Source organism: Octopus bimaculoides, chromosome 16 (assembly GCF_046866305.1).
Source record: "Octopus bimaculoides isolate indiv1 chromosome 16, ASM4686630v1, whole genome shotgun sequence".
NCBI classification, from domain to species: Eukaryota; Metazoa; Mollusca; class Cephalopoda; order Octopoda; family Octopodidae; genus Octopus; species Octopus bimaculoides.
Window position 1 is genome coordinate 15,279,824 of NC_142943.1, and position 12,500 is coordinate 15,292,323.

General features: G+C 34.3%; 1 protein-coding gene across 1 annotated transcript in view; it reads right to left on the reverse strand.

The window, feature by feature from the left end:
* Nucleotides 1–12,500, reverse strand: part of LOC106878487 (uncharacterized) — a 68,710-nt gene that overhangs the window by 14,104 nt on the left and 42,106 nt on the right. The window contains exons 7-9 of the mRNA XM_089364170.1: nucleotides 10,826–11,053; nucleotides 5,344–5,595; nucleotides 3,691–3,894 (exon numbers count right to left, since the gene is read on the reverse strand). Of these exons, the coding sequence (XP_089220296.1) occupies nucleotides 3,691–3,894; nucleotides 5,344–5,595; nucleotides 10,826–11,053 (684 nt within the window). The remainder of the gene's footprint in view (nucleotides 1–3,690; nucleotides 3,895–5,343; nucleotides 5,596–10,825; nucleotides 11,054–12,500) is intronic.

Here is a 12,500-nt window from a genome sequence, read left to right on the forward strand (position 1 = left end):
AGAATAAGTATTTATTAGCGTGAAGACAAATTAGACTACATTCATATCTTCTGTTTAAAAGGTCATTACTAGCCGTTAGGATTTTGAGGCGTTCAGTTAGACAGATGTCACAGCGTCTGTTAGTTGGGTTATAGGAATTAGCTACTTTTAGTATGTGCCACTTTAGTTTATATTCTATCTTATTGTCGTTTAGTTCCCAGATATACCTACTAAGTCCTGTTGAATTTGCCTTATTTCTATTTTTAAAGCTAGATAGGTGCTCATTATATCTGAGGCATATTTGGTTTTTCGTCGTTCCAATGTAAGATCTAATATGGCTATTTGTGTGTAACGTCGCATTGGTAAACTATATTTTCGGTCTTACATCTATTGGAGAAATTACATTTATTCCTATCTCTACAGCCACATAGGTTGTAAGGGGTGTCTATGTCTGTGTGTTGCTGTATGGCCCTATTGTTTTTTGTGTGTGTGTCTCTCCTAGTAAGGGGTGTTGGATTAGGGTTGGAGTTAGTTCTATAAGTTGGAGGGTTGTTGGTTTGGTTGTTCGTGATGTTTCTAGCTGTATAGAATGCGTCTAATTTATTATTATTATTAATAGATGCTATTATGGTAGCTAAGTTGCATGTCAGGCTGTGGCTTATTCTTATTTTGTTCTTAAATATTCCTGCGTATTTATTGTTTACATTGAGATGTTTATCTATTATGTTCATTAATGAGCGGACTATGTTAGATTTGAGATTCATGTTGTAGGGAATGATTAGCCAGATCGTATCCTTATTGTTCTTATTGCTATTACGGCCATGTCTGATATATATATAGTTGGAATTTACAAAAAAAAACAAAAGACGAAGACAGGTGTATAAACAACAAACAGGTGTATTAGTTTAACGCTCGGGAAGATGAGAAAGTCTATTACGTTTCGAGCCTACGCTCTTCAACAGAAAGGAACACGAGAAAATAAACAGAGAGAGAATAAAAAATGCTTTAGTGGCTAGCGAAGTTGAGAGAGTTTTGAAACACAATCAGGTGACAGGTACTTTTCTTTCAAGGAATTTTTCTTCAACTTCAACTCGATTGTAATTGAGGTTGCAAATCAAATATCTGGATAATTTTTGTCGTTTAACAATTAATATTCTTTTCTCTGTTGGATTCCATGTCAATTTTTTCCCACACTAATGTCTAATTTTATCATTTTCCATTTTCAAAAAATTACGCCTAAACTGAGTCAAAATAAGTAATGACTAATTTCAATAATGGCAGTTTCGGATCAGAACACCTACATGTTTGATATTCTCTGTTTTGACGGTGATTTTTCCAATTTCTTTTTCACCACGATCTAATTTTTTCTCACCTTCCTTCTCCTCCTTGGACCGATTTTGGCCAATTTTTTTTTTTTTTTTTAGTACGCACTAAAAACGATGGGAGAAAAAAAATTTATATTTTCACAAGAAAAGGTGTGTGATTAAAAGATGAATTAGCTGTTGCTTCTGGCACATCCGACGATCACTTTTGATCACATGTATTGATGTTTTTCAATATTTTTCTCCCCATAAGCACACTTATGTTATTAAAAAAAAATTGAAAACTTCTGATTCTTTCACACCCCATTGTTTCTGTTTATAATTTTAAAATATTAGAAAGTCTGAGAAGATTAGTGCTGGAATTTATCCACAGTGCTTTAAAAAAGGTTTCTAAAAAATAATTCGGTACTTCTTTGGAATTTCCCCACTCCCCGACCCCACCCTATAACTTTTGAATTAGCAATTTTTTTTTTTTAGATTCATGTTTTCGATATCAGAGATTACGATTTAGTAAAACAAAATTTCTAATTTCAATTCCCCCTCCCCGCCCAATTTATAGTTGTCAAGACGTGTTGTCACGCACAAAATGACAGCTTCCAAATCCTGTTTCTTGATTGGGTGAAAATTATCAAACTTTAAACCTCTATAACTTTTTTAAAACATTTTTCTGGAAAAAGTGAAACAACACCAACAATTTAGCTTGAAAAAGTACATTATTGCGCCAAATTTTAAAATTTTCGATAAACATTAATTTTTGAAATGCTGGTAACCAAACCAACTAGATCCATTATAGAACCGTTAGAAGTTAGTGTCGAACATACAGCGAAGATAATTTAAAACGTATATAAGCACAATTTAACTTCATTATTTAATTATAAACTTTATAGCTGATATCAGAAGCTATAATGTCCCTCAATTGCTTGACTCAACAACAACAGTTGAATTGACAATTTCGTTTTGGCAAGCTATTAGACTGTTACATCGTGTGAAAGTTTGTTCCATGTATAACCGAAATATGGAATTGACAAAGGGTGGTAAAACAAAGGAAAGTTTGAGATGGAAATGTGGAAGGCCGTGTAGACAGGAGAAGGGTTTGAGACATGACACATTCTTTGCCAATAGTAATCTGAACTTCAGAAAAATTTTAATGTTCATTTACTTCTAGACATATGAAGTATCTCAAAGAAAATGTCAACGGGAGCTGCAATAGTGAGGCTATTTGTAATTGGAAGAATTCCCTCCGTGACATATGCGCAGATAAAATATTAATGGATCCTATATTACTTGGTGGCTGTGGACGAGAATTTTAGATTAATGAATCTGTATTTACAAAGAGAAAGGTGCATGCTGGCAGATTGATACCACATCAGTGGATTTTTGGTGGCATTGATGCAACAAGTAAGGAGTGTTTTCTTGAGGCAGTGGCAAAAAGGGAGATATCAACAATCTTTTCCCTGTGTTGGACAAGTACGTGAGATCAGGAACCACTGTGGTGTCAAATCTGTGGGGAGCATACAGCACCATTGGTAACAGAGGATTCCAACATCTGACAGTGAATCATCAAATGAATTTCGTTGATCCTATGTCGAGCCCGCCGAAAATCTGTAGATGAGGGCAAAGCGGAGGAACAAGGATAGTGGAACTTCACGTTCACTGCTTGACACTTATTTAGATGAGTTTATGTGGAGACAAAAATACGCTAATGGTAATGTCTTCAATAATATTATACGTCAAATCTGTGAAAGTTTACCCTGTGTGAATGCTTAACTCATATTAACTCACTGTCCTATGCTTAACCCACTGTCCCCGTTTGAGGAGAGTTGAAATATTTTTTTTCATCTATCGCTTATTACATATTCATTTGTATGTTTTAGCTGAAATAGGTTTATTTACTGCAATAAAGATTAACTGGATGCTTCAGTATGTTTTTTTATCCCGTTTTTTATAGTTATATAAATATATAACTATCTTCAGAATTTCAAGAGAAATTGCAAAGGAATCCGAATTTTTTTTAAACGATTCAAGAAATGGGGAGGTGGGGATTGAACACACGCATATATATATGCGTGTGTGTTTGTGTGTGTACGTTTGTGTGAATGGGGTATAAAATAATTAAGATAGTTAGGCACAATTTTAAACCAAAAAGGAAATAATTAACCGTCACTGAAAAGTGATCAAGGGTGCAGAGAATAACAGTATTGCTAGAAATAAGAATCAAAGCTTTTTAGCCACAAATGCACATGTTCTATGTACTGACAAGGATGACAACTTCCCCACCACAAGTGATATATACATATAAATATACATATATATGCATTGTATACATATACATATATATGATACATAAATATATATAAGTACATAAGAAAGAAAATATATGTTATATTACATGGAAGAGTGGTAGTCGGCAATGCTGTGGTTGTAGTTATGGAACCTCTTATACACTCAGCAAAGACAGCTGGGTAACAACCTTTTTGTTTGTAGTCAAATAATTCGCCTGGACCACACGATAGTTCAACTTTAACGTTGTTGATGCATTCAAAATATTTCTTGCAGTCACCTTTATTGGGTTCTCTATCGGTACCCGTACAAGCTGAAAGGACAGAACAGAGGAGAGTTAACAGAAACACAATATGTATATATATATATATATATATATATATATATATTGATTAAGTAAATTTATACATCACTACCAAATTAACGCTAATGGAACCAGCACTTTAAACAATATAAACCAAGCTAAACATATCAAAAGTAATGAGGGAGGGATCATGAAACAGATACAGCCTCTCCTAAAACTCTGGTCGTCACATTCCTATCCAATCAGTGTAGGACAAGAGCTGAACATCTGATTTAGTAGAAAAACCGTCGCACCTAAACTTTCACGAAAAGGCCTATTGCCTCTGATATGAGCATATCTAAAGGCACGTACTTCCAAAAATAAGCCAAAATCCCCAACGAACAGTTAAAGAGATATGATCTCAATGGTAAAAGACAGCAATGCCAAAGCCGAATGGCTAGAAAGCACAGTTCAAGCCACAGCTGAGCTGACGGCATACCGTTGCAGTTTCGTTGCCTTGTCGTGCATGTCTCATTTCACATGTACCTAAGAGGATGTCTTCGAGACACGCTGCGTGGGTTACATGTTGGCAAGTTTGGATCCAGTCAAACCAAAAACCCGTCACAGGTGTTGTTCCATTTATCTTCACCCATCAACGGCGAGGGTGGGTACAAGGATGGGGAGAGTACGTTTTCCCAAAACTGGGATCCCAAAGAAGAAGAGGAAGAAGAAGAAGAAGAAGAAGAAGAAGAAGAAGAAGAAGAAGAAGAAGAAGAAGAAGAAGAAGAAGAAGAAGAAGAAGACGAGGAGAAGGAGGAGGAGGAGGAGGAAGAGGAGGAGGAGGAAGAGGAGGTGGAGGAAGAGGAGGAGGAGTAGGAGGAAAAAGAAGAAGAAGAGGAAGAAGAAGAAGAAGAAGAAGAAGAAGAAGAAGAAGAGGGGGAGGGGAGGAGAGGGGGGAGGGGGGAGGGGGAGGAGGAAGAAGAAGAAGAAGAAGAAGAAGAAGAAGAAGAAAGAGAAGAAGAAGAAAGAGAAGAAGAAGAAGAAGAAGAAGAAGAAGAAGAAGAAGAAGAAAGAGAAGAAGAAAGAGAAGAAGAAGAAGAAGAAGAAGAAAGAGAAGAAGAAGAAGAAGAAGAAGAAGAAGAAGAAGAAAGAGAAGAAGAAGAAGAAAGAGAAGAAGAAGAAGAAGAAGAAGAAAGAGAAGAAGAAGAAGAAGAAGAAGAAGAAGAAGAAGAAGAAGAAGGAGGAGGAGGAGGAGGAGGAGGAGGAGGAGGAGGAGGAGGAAGGAGAAGAAAGAGAAGAAGAAAGAGAAGAAGAAGAAGAAGAAGAAGAAGAAGAAGAAGAAGAAAAAGAAGAAGAAGAAGAAGAAGAAGAAGAAGAAGAAGAAGAAGAAGAAGAAGAAGAAGAAGAAGAAGAAGAAGAAAAAGAAGAAGAAGAAGAAGAAGAAGAAGAAGAAGAAGAAGAAGAAGATATTCGTATTACGTGTTGCTGTGGTTGGCGGTAGACTTGTGGTTGTGGTAGTCGGCAATGCCGTGGTTGTGGTAGTCGGCAATGCCGTGGTTGTAGTTATGGAACCTCTTATACACTCAGCAAAGACAGCTGGGTAACAATCTTTTTGGTTGTTGTCAAATAATTCGCCTGGACCACACGATAGTTCAACTTCAACGTTGTTGATGCATTCAGAATACTTCTTGCAGTCGTCTGAATTGGCTCTTCTACCAGAAAATTTACAAGCTGGAAGGACAGAACAGAGGAGAGTAAACAGAAACACAATACGAAGTCATACATACATACATACATACATACATACATACATACATACATACATACATGCATATATTCATACATACATACATACACGCACATGCATACATAATACATACTTATGTGTGTGTCTATACATACATCTATGTATGTATGTTTGTGCATATGTATGTCATTATTCAGTTTATTTCAAGATTTCCTGCCAATAGAGAAAGAACCGGTTTCTAACCTAGATCCAAGGTTCCTTCATTGGAATTTCAACATCAACAACAGGGTATTTTTGCATGTATGTTTGTATGTTTGTATGTATGTATGTATGTTCTATGTATGTATTCTCATGCATATAGTTGCATATCTAGACATACTCATATATATTTAAATGATAAACTTCTGGAGAGTTTTACAGATTTTTACAGTTCCAGTGATGGATTGGATCTGTAGTCTTCGAATTAGTTTTCTCCTTTCTGGTTTTGAGAAGCCTAATTTCTCAAGATTGGTATTTCGGCAGTGTGTCACATATTCCAGGGCTCCAATAATTATAGGTATAAGCCTGAACTTGTAATCTGGATAGAGTAACTGTAGATTTCTCACTAGTTCAGCATAGGGGCTCTCTTTTTCACTGATCTTCAGCTTTATGTTAACATCCGCTGGGCAACTAATTTCCACAACTGTGCACAGTTTCTCTTCTCTATCCCAAATCATTATATCAGGCCTGATGCGCTTACATTTTACTGAGGTCTTCACTGGTATTTTTACTTTTACTGAGGTCTCCACCAGTATTCCTTTTCATTATGATTGGCTATGGCCTCTACCATATTGTGAGTTATTATTTCTTTGTCCTCGGGATTATCCTTCCGACGGATTTCATTATAGAGTGTCCTAGCTACAACGTCATGTCTCATCCGTGATGACATTTTCGGACAACTGCTTATGATGTGGCTGATATCTTCAGTGTGAACGCCACAAAGTCTGCATCGGTTGTCACATTTTATGGCTTTCCCTGCAGCTCTATCCCTTTTGTGTATCAGGTACTTGGTTGATATTTCCTGTTCCTGGATTGCAAATGCATACCCTTCAAAGTTGGAGGTAATAATCCGGCTATTCGTCCATGATAAACTGCTTTGATGATCGATGTTACTATCATCACTGAGCTTTCTACTAACATATCCATGCATAGTCTTCTGTTCGTATAGGCTCATCCTTTCATCTGATGATATATTGCGGTAGAGTTGTGCGACTTCTTTGGGCATGTATTGTAGGTTATCGGACAAAGAGTGTTGCTCAAGAAGCTGCCTTCCAAGTTTTATGATGTTATCAGCTTCATGTATGCAAACTTGGTCAAGGGATGCACTTCGTCACTTAGTGGCTAAAAGATGTTACCGAAGGGATATGATGCGACATTCAAAGGCATTTTGGATCGATGTTAAGTCTCTGCCGCCTTGCTTACGTTTTAGCTAGAAGTGGTCTACAGCACTGTTTATGTGGAAATTGTGTGCTTCTTAGTATTTTTTGGGTTTTCACATCATTGGCTCGGATCTCATCAAGCGTCCAGTCAAGCAACTCAAATGTTAGTATGAGTACTGGTACTGCAAACACATTGTAGGCCACTGTTTTATTGAATTCAGAGAGTTCTGAGGTCCAAATTTGTCTTTATTCGGCTGTAATATTCTTTAGTGACATACAAGTGCCACTGTAAGATATATTTTCATCCATCCCTAGATACCTGTAACATTCCTCGTCAGATATGTATGTATGTATGTATGTATGTATGTATGTATGTATGTACCTATATCTGAATTTTGACAACTCGGATGCTGAGACACACATACCAAAATATGTTGCATTTCTAACTGGTATGTACATCCAGGGTAACGTCATGCCTGTAGTCCTGCTGTCACACTCAAACTCAGTTTTTGACACTGGTAGTACACATTAAACAGAGTAAAATGGTAGTATGTACTACATATCATCCATTTGATGCTCCAAATCATAGAGACACATTCGAAGAGAGCCTCAAAACATGGAAGAAGTATTAGTCAGCCTGGATGACAGCCTTCATATACTTCTAGGAGACTTCAAGCCCCTAATGTCGAATGACCTGATTATGTCTCTGCATGAACAAAAGCAAGCAGAGACACTGCTCGACCACATAAACATCTTCTCCATAGAGAAAATAGTTTTCCACCAAACAAGGGGTAAAACTGTTCTGGACGTTTGCTTTACAAATAACATGATTTTCTCGGAGCACAGCTTAATAAAATTATCAATATATGATCCACAGAAAACTACAGCCGTGCAGGCTACTAGAAGAACCCGACTCTTTTTCAGCCTGAATTTTCATATTGCTGATTGGAAAGGTACTCAGAAAGAGGTCATGGAATAAAATTGGTCTACCAGTCACTCGACGCAAGATATTGATAAAAATTGGAGCACTTTATGACAATCATGCATGACATACGCAATAAGTTTACTCCAGAGCGAATGTGAAACCGACAGAAAAGCATAATTCCCAGAGATAGGAAAAGTCTAATGAGACGACGAACAAATATTTCAAACCATCTAAATGGGCTACTAAAGGATAGCGAAGAATCCTATCTCAAACGAAAATTACTTGAGATTTATAGTAAACTCAAACACTCCTATGGAAATGAAAAGTTAGAGAAAGGGGCCAGTTCAGTAAAAAATGTAATGACAAAACCTGAAGCCTTCTATAGATTTCCAAAAGAATTTGCTTCAGTACGGTAAATGTATAGCCACTTTTCGAAGATGGTATGTGTGTTTCAGCATCCGAGTTGTCAGAGTTCAGATATACATACATACATAGAAATTTCGAAGAAAATGGCTCACTGGCTGCAGATCCCCAGAGGATAAGTGAAATACTAAATGTGCAATACAAAAGTGTTTTTACAACTCTGTTGGGACAATCAGTTCAGATGTTTACTGTCAACAACTAATGAAACTGGAGGAAGCAATCAAAGAAAAATATCCAGGATTAGCAAATCGTAAAGGAATCGTGTTCCATGACAATGCTAGACCACACACGTCTTTGGTAACTCGTAAAAAATTATTGGAGCTTGGTTGAGAAGTGATGCCACATCCACCATATAGCCCTGACCTTGCACCATCAGATTACCATTCATTTCGAAGTTTGCAAAATTCTTTGAATGGTAAAACTTTCAATAATGATGATGACCTGAAATCGCACTTCCTTCAGTCTCTCGCACATTTATATGACAATCAGATTCAATTATGGCTTTATTCAGTTATCATCAACTTCAATAGGTCGACCAAGACCTTGATCACCTTTGAGTGAAAAATCTCCTGAACGGAATTTTTAAAACCATTTCTGACGTGAAGGCGCATGACTTAGAGCGTTGGACTCACGATTGCCAGATAGTGGGTCCGATTCTCAGACCGAACGTTGCGTTCTGTTCTTGAGCAAAGCACTTCATTTCACGTTGCTCTGCGATCATTTCGACATCTGACATGTGGCACCCAGTCGAACCTGTACAAGTAATGTCAATTTGATGGAGCGGGGTAAGCTAATGTCTACACAAACATTTGATCACGATAAACAAATCGTGTGTGTGGTTGTTCGGTAAAATTGTCGAACCATCATACGTCGTTTAACGACAGGAGAGTCCGTTATCATATGTGTGTGTGTGTGTGTATGTATGTATGTGTGTATGTAAGTATATATATATATATATATATATATATATGCAAAACGTCTGGCAATTGAAGGAAAATGACACCCGTCTTTTTAATATCAGCTGGATAATTTTGGAGAAAGCAGCACCATAGAAACTTGGAGCTTATAGAAGACCAATGAAATGCAATCTTTGCCTCTCAGAAAAACTCTTCATCCTGTCCCAGAATAAAAATGCATTGAACCAAAGAGAAGAATTTTTAAATTCCTGCAGGCGGGCTGCGAGGTTTAAAACGTCAGCTGAAAAAATGCCGTATGGGTAAAAATTTTTGACTTTTGAAAAATATTTTTTTTATTTTCGCATTTGAATTTGGCTTTTACACCTAAAATATAGACATATAGAAATATAGCTAGCTACACACAAAAGAGAAAACATGTTAAAAAGACGGGTCAGTTTCTCTCCAATTTTTTGTAAATTCTTAAATATATCTCCTTTTGAGTATATATACATACTACGAAACACTTTTTGTTGAATACTCTCTTTTAAACTGTTTTAAACATATTCTTCTTATTATTATCAAAGAATGTATATATGTAGTTTGATACTTAAACTGTTTTTAACATTTTCTTATTATTATCAAAGAATGTATATATGTATTTTAATACTTTTGTGACAACTAGTACTTAACACAACAAAGCTTATACATACGTTTTACTTTTGACAATCTTTTTTCTAAAATGTGAAACCGGTCAAGTGAATAAACATCTTTAAAATTGCATTTTCACACCTTCTTTCATATATATATATATATATTTATATATATATATATATATATATATATATATATATATATATATATATATATATATATATATATATATATATATAGTCAACTCAAATAAACGGATAAAAACAAACAACATGAAGACGAGCATGAGAAATGCATTAGCTTGACGCTCGGTGAATGGAGAGAATTTGATGTTTCAAGCAAACCTCTTCGTCGGAAAGGAGAAAAGGAAAAGTCCAAATAAGGAAAAGAAATCGCCAAAGGCACACGTGTAGTTAGATATATAAACATATATATATATATATATATATATATATATATATATATATATATATATATATATATATATATATATATATATATATATATATACATATATTGTTCTTCCTCAAATTAATACAACGCTACATTAACGCTAATGGAAACCAACAGATCGGACAATATAATCAGAGAAAAACAATACTCGGGATAGTAATGGAGTGATCATGATACACCTTTGATAATGGTTAAATATGTCCAGTCACCATCCTTACAAAGCAAGCTCAGTGGGATTACCAATAGCGTTCACAAGCAACATCTCACACACACACACGCATATGTATGTGTGTATATATATATAATCTTTTACTTCTTTACAAAATCCAACAGCAAGAGAGGGGTCAAGGATGGCGGGAGTACGTTTTACCAAAACTGGGATCCCTCCAAAGAAAGAAAGAAAGAAAGAAAGAAAGAAAGAAAGAAAGAAAGAAGATATTCGTATTACGTGTTGCTGTGGTTGTCGGTAAACTTGTGGTTGTGGTAGTCGGCAATGCCGTGGTTGTAGTTATGGAACCTCTTATACACTCAGCAAAGACAGCTGGGTAACAATCTTTTTGGTTGTTGTCAAATAATTCGCCTGGACCACACGATAGTTCAACTTCAACGTTGTTGATGCATTCAGAATACTTCTTGCAATCGTCTGAATTGGCTCTTCTACCAGAAAATTTACAAGCTGGAAAGACAGAACAGAAGAGAGTAAACAAATACTGTACGATAATATGAACATACGCATATGTACACATAAAACATCTATATTAAGCCTTCAGTGGGTATATATACCAACATATAGATGTACGAATGCAATAGGGTATAACATATATGAATCCTCTTCAGTTATTCTGTCACATGAACATATATATATATATATATATATATATATATATATATATACATATATATATATATATATATATATATATACAATATAGATTCAGATGAATATGATACTTAAGTTGAGGCACCAGAATTTTGTATGGTATTATCCATACAATTTCAAACTAAGGTGATTAAAATCAAAACAAGTAACAAGGATATCCAGAGGTAAAGCAGTACGATCGTTTCATACAGTTCCATTTAATTGAACAATGCAATTATTACATCAATTTAAAATGCAGAGCAATCCTCAGTTGCACAAAGACATGGAATATAATTAAATTAGAATAGATGGACACATTAGTATAATTACACCTAAAATCTCCAAGAAGTTAAGAAGATAGACAAAGAACATATTGTCTTCACTTCAGCATAGAAGTTACTCTAATGTGTCCATCTGTTCTAATTTAATTAAATTTTATGTCTTTGTGCAACTGAGGATTGCTTTGCATTTTAAATTGATGTAATGATTGCATTGTTCAATTAAATGGAGTTGCATGAAACGATCGTACTGCATTACCTCTGGATATCCTTGTTGATTATTTTGATATTACATATACTATATATATATATATATTTATATTTATATATATATACATATATATATATATATATATATATATATATATATATATATATATATATATATATATATACATATATATTATATATATATATATACATATATATAACATATATATATATATATATTATATAATAATAATAATAATAATAATAATAATAATAATAATAATAATAATAATAATAATAATAATAATAATAATAATAATAATAATAATAATAATAATAATAATAATAATGATGATGATGATGATGATAATAATAATAATAATATTAGGGATAAAAATCCAAATTAAGTTACACAGTATATAATATATAAATATATAATTTAGAGAAAAGAACCAAAGTTCATGAACTCATCCATGAAAATCCACAGTCACATATAGAAAAATTTAATAAGTAAATACACTAAAAAGAACTATAATAAAATACAAAGTAATAATCATTAAAATAATAAAACGACTACACGTGTTTCATAACCAAATTTTCAAATAGAAAATAAAATAAAATCGATTAAAATAAATCGATCGAAAATCAATTCTATTCAAAAATATAGCTAATCTTCGGGACAAAATACAATAATAATAATAATAAAATGAATGTATGTATATCAACCAACAATAAATAACAAATGCATTTATATACAAATACTTATTATATCAATA